This window comes from Macaca thibetana, chromosome 4 (assembly GCF_024542745.1).
Source record: "Macaca thibetana thibetana isolate TM-01 chromosome 4, ASM2454274v1, whole genome shotgun sequence".
Taxonomy (NCBI): Eukaryota; Metazoa; Chordata; class Mammalia; order Primates; family Cercopithecidae; genus Macaca; species Macaca thibetana.
This window is the reverse complement of record NC_065581.1, coordinates 20949625-20963732: the sequence shown is the minus strand read 5'-3', so window position 1 is coordinate 20963732 and position 14108 is coordinate 20949625. Positions and strand designations below refer to the sequence as shown.

At 36.6% G+C, this 14108-nt stretch overlaps 1 protein-coding gene across 3 annotated transcripts in view; it reads right to left on the bottom strand.

Moving 5' to 3' along the window:
• Nucleotides 1-14108, bottom strand: part of CDKAL1 (CDK5 regulatory subunit associated protein 1 like 1) — a 712749-nt gene that overhangs the window by 268736 nt on the left and 429905 nt on the right. For all 3 annotated transcript variants that reach the window (XM_050789551.1, XM_050789550.1, XM_050789549.1), the window contains one exon: nucleotides 11880-12046. In XM_050789551.1, the coding sequence (XP_050645508.1) occupies nucleotides 11880-12046 (167 nt within the window). The remainder of the gene's footprint in view (nucleotides 1-11879; nucleotides 12047-14108) is intronic.

Here is a 14108-nt window from a genome sequence, read left to right as displayed (position 1 = left end):
AAACCGTATGGAAGAGAGGGAAGTGAGATGATATAAAACGCTGAAAGAAAAAGACTGCCAACCAGGAATTCTATATCCAGAGAAGCTGCTCTTCAAAAATGAAGAAGAAATTAAGTCATTCCCAGATAAAAGAAAACCAAGAGGAATTAGTTGTTAGCAAATCTGCCTTTCAAGAAATGCTAAATGGAACCCTTCAGGCTGAAATGAAAGGACTCTCCAATCCACAGGAAGAAATAAACAGCAGCAGTAAATGTAACTGCATATGTAAACATAAAAGACAGTATAATTGTGGTTTTTGTTTGTAACTCTTGTTTTTATATTATTTGATTTAAAAGACAACTGCACAAAGTGCTAATTATAAATCTGTGCTACTGAGCATACATTGTATAAATATGTAATGTTTATGACAGTAACAACAAAAAGAAGTGGGGAGGGAAGGGAACTACATTGGAGCAAAGTTTTCGTATGTTATTATAATTAAGTTAATATTGATCTAAATTAGATTGTTATAAATTAGAATATTAATTGCAATCCTTATGGTAACCACTATAATAATGACTTAAAAATATATAGTAAGAGAAACAACAAAGGAATTAAAATGTCATACTAAAAAATTTCTGGCTGGGTGCGGTGGCTCACGCCTGTAATCCCAGCACTTTGAGAGGCGGGTGGATCATGAGGTCAGGAGATTGAGACCATCCTGGCTAACGTGGTGAAACCCCGTCTTTACTAAAAATACAAAAAAAAAAAAAAATTAGCCGGGCATGGTGGTGGGCGCCCGTAGTCCCAGCTACTCGGGAGGCTGAGGCAGGAGAATGGCATGAACCCAGGAGGCAGAGCTTGCAGCAAGCCGAGATCGCGCCACTGTACTCCAGCCTGGGCGACAGAGCAAGACTCCGTCTCAAAAAAAAAAAAAAAAAAAAAAAAAAAAAAATTTCTATTTAGTACAAAAGGAGGCTGTTATGAGTTGAACTGTGTCCCCTACAAAGATGTAAATGTAAGTCCTAACCCCCCGCAGGTGTGAATGTGACACTACTTGGAAATAGGGTCTTAATAATCAAGTTAAGGTCATAATGAATTAAGGTGAACCCTAATTCAGTGACTGGTGTATAAGAGAAGGACATTTGGAAACAGAGACAGAGAAACTAACCACTAGAAGCCTGGGGACAAGAACAGAACAGATTCTCTCTCAGAGTTCCCAAAATACTCAGTTTGTGCTACTTTGTTACAACAGCTAAACCAATACAAAGGCAATAATGGAAGAATACAGAAACAACAACAAAAAATAACAAGAGTCTGTTGAGGTAGGAAAAATAAAGGCTGAAAATGTAGGAGCCACTTAACTAAAAGGTTAATATCTGAAATTTCAGCCAATCAGAAGGTAGGCTGATATGCCATATGACATTGCAAAATAAAAGCTGATACAGGGTATGCTTTTGAAAATATTTTAACATTAAACTATGAAGACCACTTCTTTGAGATTAAAGAATTTCTGAACTTAAATTTTGAAAGCTTAACATTTTCAAGTGGAGCATTTCTGTGGTAGGGTCAGGAAGATGTAGAGAACAGATATATATATATATCAGACCTAAAAGCAACAATTTAGTATCTCAGAAATAAACAGAAGCAGATGAAGGAGATGGACTTTGCTTTCTGACAAATATGCAGAATGTCCCTCAACTATTCTATGAACCATTAACTTCATTACGCACCTTTCTGTTCTAGATCATGAATCACCTGAAAATTCCATTACCTACCTGATATAAAATATGACGATTTCATTTTACTAAGTGCTGAATTAGCAAGTGCCTAAGGAAGCCTTTCATAGGCTATTAGAGCAAATACAGAGAGGATCGTAGAATAGAAAAGTGTAAAGGAAACTACGTGGATTGCCTTATGTGTTAGCCATTCTCTGTGCTTGTGAAGGAATGTCAAAGGCAGCTTTTCTCAATGCTTTGAGCATAAACTGACTTCCTAAATTAATGAGGAAGATAAAGCCCACAGCTGGTGTATTATGGAGTTTGAACTACACTAATTTTGACAGGTGACATGAAAGCCTTCTCAGCTACTCTGGGTGAAATTAAGGATTCAGGGGACTGGCAATGTGAAATGCCTTTTAAGATGTAAATTAAACCATACACATATCTAATGCCCTCCTATATAAACAGAAGTGTACACTAGAATACTAAAAGATGAGGTAGGAATAGATGTGTGTCATAGTTGAAATATGTAAATTTTTATGTTTTTCAAGTATGTTAGAGTGAGAGAGATCTTTGTATTTATTTTAAAAGAGTATTTTTCCTCAAAAAATATACACACAAAGAGACATGACCCAGGACAGATATTCAACTATGATTATAATACCTCCCTCTCCCTCCCCCTCCCTCTGTCCCTCTCCGTCTCCCTTCTCTAGATACAGGGTCTCAATGCTCAGACCAGAGTGCAGTTATATGATCATAGCTCACTATAGCTCTTCTCCTCTCCTCTCCTCTCCAATCATAGCTCACTACAGCTCCCCTCCCCTCCCCTCCTCTTCTCTTCTCTTGATACAGGGTCTCAATGCTCAGGCCATGGTACAGTTGTATGATCATAGCTCACTACTGCCTTGAACTCCTGGGTCCGAGTGATGATCCTGCCTCAGCCTCCTGAGTAGCTGGGACTACAGACGTGTGCCACCATACCCAGCTAATTTAAAAACACTTTTTGTAGAGATGGATCTCACTCTATTGCACAGGCTGGTCTCAAACTCCTGACCTGAAGCAATCCTCCTGTCTTGGCCGCCCAAATAGCTGGGATTATAGGTGTGAGGCACTGCACCTGGCCAAACATCAGTTTCTTTATAAAGGATTTGCTAAGGCCTTTTCACTCATCATCTTGACAACCGTTGTATCTCTATGTTCTTTTCCTCTCAGGAAAATTAATCGTCTCTTTCGGGAACAAATATCTATGCGTCACTGCATTTTATAAACAATATTCAATAATTTGGATCAACGACAAGAGGGAAAAAATGATGACAGTGGCTGAGAAGTTCAGAAGCTTGGTTGTTTTGTTTTTAACTTCTGTTTAAGTTCAGGGGTACACGTGTAGCCCTGAGACATAGGTAAACTTGTATCATGAGGGCTTGTTGTACAGATTATTTCATTACCCAGCATGCATTAGCTATTCTTCCTGATTCTCTCCCTCCTCCCACCCACCCTGCCATGCCCCCAGTGACAGGCCCCAGGGTGTGTTGTTCCCTGCCATGTGTCCACGTGTTCTCATCATTCAGCTCCCACTTATAAGCAAGAACATGTGATATTTGGTCTTCTGTTCCTGTGTTAGTTGGCTGAGGATAATGGCTTCCAGCTCCATCCATGTCCCTGCAACGGACATGACTTTGGTTTTTTTTTTGTTTGTTTCATGGTTGCATAGTCTATGTACCACATTTCTTGATCTAGTCTATCATTGATGGACATTTAGGTTGATTCCATATCTCTGCTATTGTGAATAGTGCTCCTATGAACATACCCATGCATGTGACTTTATAACAGAATGATTTCTATTCCTTTGGGTATGTGCCCAGTAATGGGATTGCTAGGACGAATGGTATTTCTGTCTTTAGATCTTTGAGAAATCTCCACAAAGTCTTCCACAATGGTTGAACTAATTTACACTCCTATCCACAGTGTATAAGCATTCCTTTTTCTCCATACCCTCACCACCATCTGTTATTTTTTGACTTTTTAATAACAGTCATTCTGACTGGTGTGAGATGGCATTTCGTTGTGGTTTTGATTTGCATTTCTCTAATGATCAGTGATGTTGAGTTTTGTTTTTTTTTTTCATATGATTGTTGGCCACAAGTATGTCATCTTTTGAAAAGTTTCTGTTCATGTTTTTTGCCCAGTTTTTAACGGGTTGTTTTATTCTTGTAAATTTGTCTAAGTTTGGGAATTCAGAAGGGAGATCATACCACAATGTGGATTAAAGCATTTCAAGACAAACATAAAGGATTTGGCTGTTTATATTCTCACACTAGGTTTATTCTCTCATGCCTGCTTTCTCATAATATAGACACTGGAACTGAGAATAACAGAGAAGCACATAAGATAGATCTCTGTATAAATTATTGATGGCCATATAAACAGAATTTTTAAGTATGATCCAGGCATGTTCTTGTGTTCCTTAGGAAGACAGAGGTACCCAATATTTTCAACATAAGAAACATTTACCCACAAAATAGCTCATTTTCCCTAGAAAATATACCTGGCACAATAAGGATAAAATAACATTCAGCAGCAACAAAGTGCAATCTGTTCTGAAACAAAGTCTATTTACAAGTTCATTTATTTTGGGGTCCTTCAGTCTATATATAATCATGAGCCTTACTCACCCAGATTTAACATTACAAACAAAGACTCAGTAGTAGGAAGCAACAAGCTTGGTAAATTTTTCTGAGGAGTAGCTGAGATCAAGAAAAGCTTTGGCCTCTTGGGCAGGGCTGGAATTAGGGGCTGAGGCCTGGACAAGGGAACAAGTGAGTAGTATCACAGAACAAAGAGGCTGAGACTCAGGTATGGGCAGAGATGCCAGTTGGTTTTTGTTTGTTTGTTTGTTTGTTTTAAGTGGAAAGGCCTGACTAAAGCTTCCTGATGCTCAAACCCAGATCACACAGAGAAGTTGAAGAGTTAGAATGTTGGGTAGAGCCTATAATCTTGCTGACGGGAAGTAGCATTTCAATTTCATCTTTTATCAGTATTAGATGGCAGGCAAGAAAGGACGTTCCTTTCATCCACCTCTTCCCTTTCAGAGAGGCTGTTCCCAGCTCTCAGAATTAGGTTCCCAATGAAGCCTGATAAACTTAAAAAAATGTGTATGAGCCCTTTTAATATCTGATAAAAGTTTTCTCTCTTTAATATTCGGAAAGACATAAACTTCTGTTTCTAGTTTTAGGTGTTCCACTGACCTCTTAAAATTTATTCGCAAGTGCCAGGATAAGAATCAAACGGAGCACTGATGATTATAGATGGCACAAAACAGTGCCAACTGTTGCCAACAGTTAGATCAAACCACATACTGACATGTCTCAAAAGCTATAGGTGGATGGTTGAAATAAAAGAGCTTTCCTTTCTATTTCCTTGCTGAAAACAAGTAATCTAGCATGTCTTTTTATTCATCAAAAGGGAAAAAAAATTTTGTATATAACAGTAGAGAATATATTTACATATTATTCTATTATTCCAGAAAGTATAAACCCTAAGGAAAAGAAATGTTTAAAGACACAGCTTGAAGTGCTGAATTCAGTCTGGAAAATCTGTATTGCTTTGATGAAACATAAGCGCAGCATGTACTGAGTTTGCTATTATTTTGAAACTATGAGGTATTTTCTAAAACTCTGCAAAGGCAAACATATTATTAATGTTCATAAATTATCATGCAACAAAAGTCCTTGACAGGTATCTACTCTCTTTCACCAGATGAATTTATTTCACTAAATATAGAATTAGGTTAGAATATAAGGTCACTGAAGTAGAAGTAAACATACAAAAATCCAAGGTAGCAGGAAGCAACCAAAAACAGATGGGATATTTAAAATATCACTATTTGCAATTAACCTTATGATGACATGTACCATAAATATACTAAATGTAAATCTTGAGCAATACTACATATTTTAATTCAAGCTAAATAAAAGGTAGCACAATATCAACATGAATGTTAGTGTCAATGTTTTTTGGCAATATTTTACAAAATAATATGTTTAAAAATATATAATTTGTTTTATTGTAATTTGAATATAGAAATAGTCCTTATTAAGAAGCACTTGCAACCCAGATTAATCAGTTTGCCCTCTCTGGTGCAGGTTGTAAGCAATGCACTAAAATTTTCATACAATTTTGAGACACGCAAGTCTCTTAAAGGGAGATAAGTTACTTTAAACTATTCATGAAAGAGGGAGGACCAGGATAATTTTTTAAAGTAAACATTTCAACTTTTATTTTAGGTGCAGTGGTACATGTGCGGGTTTGTTATATAGGTAAACTTGTGACTTGGGGACTTAGCATACAGATTATTTAGTCATCCAGGTACTAAGCCTAGTACCTGACATTTTTTTTTTTTCTGAACCTCTGCCACTTCCCCCCGATATCCGTCAAGTAGGTCCAGTGCCTGTTGTTCCCCTCTATCTGTCAATGTGTTCTCATTGTTTAGCTCCCACTTATAAGTGAGAACATGTGGTGTTTGGTTTTCTGTTCCTTAGGAAGGAATTAGTTTGTTAAGGATAGTTTGCTAAGGATAATGGCCTCTAGTTCCATCTATGTTCCTGCAAAGGACATGATCTTGTTCTTTTTTATGGCTGCATAGTATTCCATGGTGTATATGTGCCACACTTTCTTTATCCAGTCTACTGTGGATGGGCATTTAAGTTGATTCCATGTCTTTGCTATGGTGCATAGTGCTGCAATGAACATACACATGCATGTGTCTTAAATACATAAAATCCAGATACTTCCTATTTTCCTTACTGCCCAAGAGCTTTAACATCTTTTCCCTGTCAGCCAATCCATGAAACTAAAACCAAGACAAACTGTCTGATTTTAATTTCTCCTCTCTAGTGATTTTAAAAAGCAGTGAAAGTTAAGAGGCAGGAAGAGAAGAAAGAAGAGCCCAGATTATCTACAAATTCAATAATCATACAATAAGCTCATTTGTTCTAGACAGTCCTAAAGATACTATCTATCACAATGGCATTTTAGCTGGGCAAATAAAACACAACACATCCCTTAGATGAATCCCTAACTGTCCGGTACATCTTCACAGATGCGTGACTCATGAGAAACACATATGACAACCATTCCCAAACTCTTCTGAAACTGGATATTCAGCAGATATGACGGTACTTCAATACATGAGGCATGAAGCCAAGGAACAGTTAATAAGCCAAGCTTTGAAGATCATATCATTCAATATATATTTATTAAGTGTATGAAGTGTGTGTTATCACAGGCACTGATATACAAAGATGGACAAGACAACATCTCCCTTACGATAAAAGTCATGTTGGATTTGTACATAAATAAGTAATCATGATGCACCATGATGAGTGCCCAAAGAGACAGAGATCTGTTGAACAGAGGTACTATGAAGCACAGAAAGTATGTGGGAAGAGTTTGGGAAGGCTTCCTTGAAGAAGCAGTAGAGTAGAAAGCATTTGCAAATTAGAATACATTAGAAACCAGTTCAGCGGCTAACTGGCTATGTCGTTTAGCCAGTTATTTAACCTTTCTAACCCATGGCTTCTCAATTAACAAAACAAAAATAATAGCCAGGCACAGTGGTGAAAGTGAAATCCCATCTCAAAAAAGTGGGCAAAAGAAAATTAAGGATAATAATATCTATATAGCTAGCCTGTTGTAAGAAGAAAAAGAGATCACACATGTAAAGCACTCAGTTTCCTGCAAACAAGAAGCACTTGATAAATTGTACTGATTTTATCAGTTAGGAGTGATTTCAGGTGCCTCATTAGCAGCAGCCATTGTACCACTATTACTGGTCTCATGGCAACTTGTTGGGTTCACATGTATTATTTTTAGTCTGAGTTAATACTTTAGCTGGAGGCTACCTATCACTAGGAGGACAAAACTAAGAAATGTAGTTTTAAGAGTAATCAAATTCATAAACCACTTCACTTTCTATAAGGTCAGAGATCATTAAAGAGGAATGCAAAGGTTATTACATTAGCAATATCAATAGGAAAGCAAACACAGGGAAAATACATCTTATTTGCCACTACAGGGGCAATATATAAGCCAGCACATGTAGTAGCAAATATTAGTATGTCTGATTAACACATCACTACCAACTGTCATCATATGGTAAGTATAGCATGAGAAAACGGTAATGTAAAAATTTCAGAAGTATGAAATGGCAAAAAAGAAAAAAAAAAGATATATAGGAGGTATCATTAGAGTACTCCTCAAGGGATAAAAGAATAAGAATGTAATAGAAAAAAAGAAGTACTCTGAACGTCCTAAAGGGCTTATTCTTATCCTTTAGGCAATAGGGACTTTAAGGTGACATAAAGCATGTTGATTGTTTTAACTATTGATTCTATTATCATATGCAAGTTTACTATAGCATTGTATAACTTCATAGGTATATTTCTTCAATTCCAGGGTGTCTTTGTCACAATATATATGTTTGAGATATCTTTTGTCAGTTATATCATAATTTAAATGAATCCTATATTGTTTTTTAAGGGCAGTGATACTAAAAATAAGGTTGGCAGATGTCCCAAACACATACTTCACTACTTGTCTGCCTATTAGTGATAAAAAGTTCTCCTTCCCTTCCTTTTATTCAGTACACATGTATTCGATATTTACTATATAAAGTGCCACACACAATGCTAGACTCTTGAAGAAACCTTCAAAGTGATCCTGTGTTAAGTGTAATATGCATCCTCTATTTCTATGCAGATTGAATAAAATGTGTTCTCAACAGATGTATCTTTCCACAGCATACTTTTAAATAATGATAAAAACTTTGATGCTTTCCTTTATATAACTTTCCCTTTAAACTGTTCTTTTTTTTTTTTTTTTTAAGTTGGTTAAAAAGGGTTTTTAAAAAATCTGACAGTCAGGTGAATAAGAAGTGAACAGAATGAAGAGGAGGGAAAACAGACCAGCCAAGTGCTCTCTAATTAAAGTCTGTTGTGTGAAGCATCTTCCAAAAACACAAGAAGGCTGAGTCTTACCAATAAAATTCTCAAGAAATCCCTGCCCTGAAGGCATTAAAGCATCAGGGTAGTTATTTCAAGAGTAGATTCCTTCAATCCCTATAGTTTAAAAAATCACCACCTTCATTTGCTGTTATTTTTTCTGTTTTCATCTTGTTTTTTTCTTACTGGTGAACTCTGTTCGGCACCCTTGAGATAAGTCATGTAATTTCTGTAGAGTGGTCTAAGCCTAGTGAGAGGAATATGGAAATTTACAAGGTTTTGCTGTGCACAGGGCTGAGGAACACCAGATTTGGGCACCCTTCCCTACTGCCCTTTTTGACACTGGGAAGCCATGTAAACCTTCTGGGACTCAGTCACCTTTTCTGTTACATAACAATGTGTTTGTGGAATCCTGAGTGTTGTGGGCTCTGTCATGGAGAGGAGGATGAGAAGAAACAGCAAGGTGTGAAGGTCTGGTCCAGGAAACAAAGGAAGAGTTTAAAAGCTCTTACTCTGAGATGGTGTAGACCTTTGATTCTTGCATATCTTTGTTTCCTTTTGTTCTATTTCTTTTGGATGGCTTTCTCCCTGGGTGTGGTATCGTAGCCTGGATTACCTCCTGCACATAAAGTGCATAGTAGTGGGTGGCTTTCTATGGGGAACAATTCTCACCCTTGAAGCTCATTTACTTCATCATCTTTTGCTGCCTCTTCTGGCCAGAGGTTAGGATTTCAAAGTTCAAGACTACAGTGTGGGACTCTATATTTTATGAAGAAGGCTCTTCTTTTTTTTTTTTTTTTTTTTTTTTTTGAGATAATCTCGCTTTGTCACCCTGGCTGGAGTACAGTGGCACAATCTTGGCTCCCTGTAAACTCTGCCTCCTGGGCTCAAGTGATTCTCCTGCCTCAGCCTCCAGAGTAGCTAGGATTACAAGTACCCATCACCCCGCTGGCTAATTTTTGTGTTTTTAGTAGAGATGGGGTTTTACCATGTTGGCTAGGCTGGTCTAAACTCCTGACCTCAAGTGATCCGCCTGCCTTGGCCTCCCAAAGTGCTAGGATTACAGGTGTGACCCACTGAGCCTGGCCAGCTCTTCCTGTATTCATTCTCGTATTCACTCATGTATTGAGCCATCACTGGGTGGGATAGATCCACAGACAGATATAACAAGAGCATTGCCTCAAGATGACAATGTAGGAGGAAAGGCCAACATGATACATACTTCAAAGGATTTTAAAAATATAATGTCATGACAATCAGAACCTGTTATCACTCCAACTGCGATCTATGAACTAAACATCTGGTGTTTTCCAGGGAAAGTACAAAGTTATATTTCAGATCTTTTGTTGATTTTTAGAAGCTCTTCTGGAGCATCTATTCAGAGGTCAACAAGTCTGGCACTACTTCAGGTGCTGAGCACTAGGATTTGCTACACACACAGTATTGGCTGCGGCAATCTTACAATCAATTAAAATGCTGAATTTATTCCAAGGAGTATTTGGTTAGTTACCTCGGAGCCAACACAGGATTTTTTATCCTTGTGCTTATTCCTACTTGAACTTATCCGACTCTATCTATTGTGGGTCCCTGGATCCCTGATCAGATCTTTTCCAATCCAACAAAAGTGGCTGTTATCATAAAGCTTATATTGATGGAGCCTGTTTCCCCTCCTACCCACTACACATCTAGTGCATCTCCTGGTCTTCACGATGTACGCCTCACATTTACTGCAAACACAGCAAGACTGTCACAGCTCTTAGCATATATATATATATATATTTTTTTTTTTTACAGAGAATCACTTTGCTTTATCAAGTGTTGAGTCAGTGTTACGTAAAAGTTGACACGCCTGCGACTTATTTTTAACTAGCAAATCATAATCATCCCACACTCTAAAGTACTAAACTTAACATATAAATCATATACCCTTACTAGAAAGAGCTAGCTAGAAAAATGTAAATAAAAAAATTAAAATTGCTAAACTTCCTCATTATGTATTTATAATTAGCAGTCAAATTATTAACTCTGTTTTCAGAATTTCTGAAATAGGTTGTTGATATTAAGGAAGTTGTTCAACAAAAACCTCAACAAGTATAGTCTTAAAATCAAATCAGTGAAATAATCTTTTAAATGTTTAGCTAGCTATCCATTAGCATTTGCATTAAATTTCAGCAACAGTGGCTGTTTTAGCTTTTTGGGATGTTATTTTTCTGCACAAACATACTGCAAAGAACACACTTGATAAAAAATAAAAGTTATTTGTTTTCATACTTTACACATGACTTTCCAATAGCACTAATCAGATTTTATGTCCATAACTATGGGTATAAAGTAATTATTTTATTTCTCAAATAGTAGTCATGGATCCCCTGTCCATATTCTTTGCTCATATTTACTGTGTCATTTGCCATCAGGTACCACAGTTACCTGGACATATGCCCATTTGCCTAGTTTGACACAGCTACTTAAGGGTAAGCATCCCAATCTGTGGAAGAGTATAAAAAAAAGTCAGGGATCACAGAACCACCTTTGTTCACAGTGATTACCATTATGTCGATAAATCAAAAATAAAGAAGGAAACTCTCTGAAAGAAAATGTCATGTATTCAGGGATGGGCATTACAATGGAAATACAGATGCCGCATGAGCGAATCAAATGGAAGAGTCTCTTGTTCTGTGTCCCTCTGATTCAACTTCACCCCTATGTATCTCCAGATGAAGGGAGGAAATGGAAAATTCATCCTCAAGCTTCAAGTACAGTACCCTTTCTGATATGGCGAACAGTAGTTTGGGTAACACAATAGTGACTGTGGGTTGCAAAATTAATGCAACATATCAGCAGTTCTGAATCAGACAAGGGGTCAAAATGGAGGAACTGAGGCAAATTTATGTGCTGGAAGACAGAAGGACTACAAATAAGAAACAAAGAACTGTGGCAAGGTGGCAAGTATTGAAAAATGGGGCAATGTCAATTAATGAAGAGGAAGCAAAAAGTGTTGGTTGCCAAAGAAGGGATCTGAAAGTCTTAATTCGTTCTTGGAAATGCGGGACTACAAAAATAAATAAATAAATAAAATTGTGAAAGAGTTTTAAATGAAGCTGATGCGATGATACTGAGGCTGCCACACTGTCTGGATTGGTTAGTGTCTATGTCAGCATGCAAATGGGGTGCTTTTCCTTACCTCCAGATGCTCTAAAATATAGGGCGGATTTGTCATGCCAAGCCTCAGCATTGCTCCCTCAGGAATCACTTCAACCAGTTTCCACAGGAGTGTGGGGAGATTGGTGCCAATATCTCTGCCATAAGCCCCCGTGTCTTCACTGGTCAACCATATCTCACAAACACCCTCTGTGAATCAAAGGAGATAATTAACAAATCTGTGGCAGAGCTGTTTCCTTCATCATACAGCTGCTCACTCTTTATAATGCAGTATTTCTCAACACTATTATTCAGGCAGTCTGGGTATTCAATTGCAAAGAAAAAGCAGCTTATCCCATGGTGCCAGTGGGTTATTAAGTTCATTTTAGGAACACCAGAGAGTTACAACAATGCTGTAAATTATCAGTGTGTCCTGTGAAGTGATTAACATTCACAGCCAATCAGTTCAACTGTGCTTCCCCCAAAGCACTTTGATCAAGACTAAAGCCTCAGTCCCACCTCAGAGAATACCTATTTTATTGAATACTCTAAGCCCTGGAACTGAAAGTCACTTCACAGAACAGGTACTATCAGCAGTTAACTCATTAATCAGTATGGCACCAACCTAAGGAAAAATGCCAAGTGTAGTTAAGGTTTAGCTCACATATTATTAATTATTAGGTACCCATTTTTCTCATAGCAACCATTCTAGTCTGTCTTCGTTATTCAATCAAAAATAGTATTCATTTTATTGCTGCATTCAAAAAAGTTGGTTGCTGCCTAAACTGAGTGTTGGAAAACCTGTTTACTGACAGCTTGCTTTCTATTTTCCATAAATCAGACTTTAGGAAAATGTATATATATATTTTGTGGTTATTATTGTTATAAAGAATCCTGACTTCACATACTATACCCTGCAATGATACTGCTTCAAATGTCCAGAGGAAATACTTTGGGATGCCCCTCATGTTATTTAAAATGAATAAAACAGAGTTAGCAAGAGCCATTTAGGCTTTCATGGCACACAGAACTTTTCTGAACCCATATTCAGTGAAATGATCAGCCTATTTTAAAAGGCCAAATGATTAACAAGGCTAAAACAAACAATGAAGTGAGCCTGTGAAATTTGTTCACGCTCAAGTGGTTTGTTGCTTCTGCAGAACCTCAACACACACATAGGCACACAAACTGAAGACTTTAGCCTGAACTAAAGTATAAGTTTCTAGAAAGTGTCTTCAAATTATAATTTTAAATTATCTTTAGTTGACAGAACAGAAGAGTTTCAAAAATACATTTAAATATTCCTAGCCAAGAGAAACAACAAATAAAACACATGGCTTTTATGTGAGTGTGGACTTAAAACTTACAGAATAAAAAAGTATAAAATAAAGATCTTCGCTCCTCTTAATATGTTCCAAGAGGTAGAAAATAAAAATAGCATAAAGATTTCCAATCACTATTATTTCCTTTAGCATAAGAAATACAATTACTTTAGCAAAAAACTAAACCATATAAAAACATTTTCACTTTTTCCTGCCTATCTTTCTAAGACATACACATCCTCACTCACACCCACACAACATGGAAAATACAAGGATAGAAATAAGATTTTAGTTTCCCCAAATTAAAGAATCAATAACTTAGCATTGAGAACAGAATACACAGAAAAAAGATCACTTAAAAAGCTTTTTAAAAAATAAAAAGCTCAATACATTTAAAAAGCTGAAGATATTTTTAGCATCTGAAAATTAGTAGTATTATGGATATATGGGTTTTCATAGTTTAAATTAAATACCTAGTTCCAGAAATAATAAACCTTTGCTTAATCTTAATCATTTCATAAAAAGCTTTATCCTCCAAAGAAATAGTCTGGCATGTCCACAGGCTATTTTTTAGAGGCATATAATTTTATAAATATTCTCTGTAGATGAAATAAATCTTTTTCTATTTAAAAAGTGGACTGAAATTAGTGGTATCATCTTTAATATCATATCTGCCATTACACACTGGACTCATACAATCTTTTTTTTTTAACAAAATCTTATCAGAAAATCCACTCCAGGAAAAGAGATGGCTAAGTAACAACATAAACAGATTTTAAAACATTCTGAAAGAGGTTATAAAAACAGGACATTATCCATGATTTTCCAGTTACTGGCATTTGAGCAACACAATATGAATATTTTAAAATGAACAGAATAATTTTAATTTATAATTTTTCCATCCAAATGGTTCCATGTTATGCCTTATGTAGAGAGCGCGGGTTCCTGGA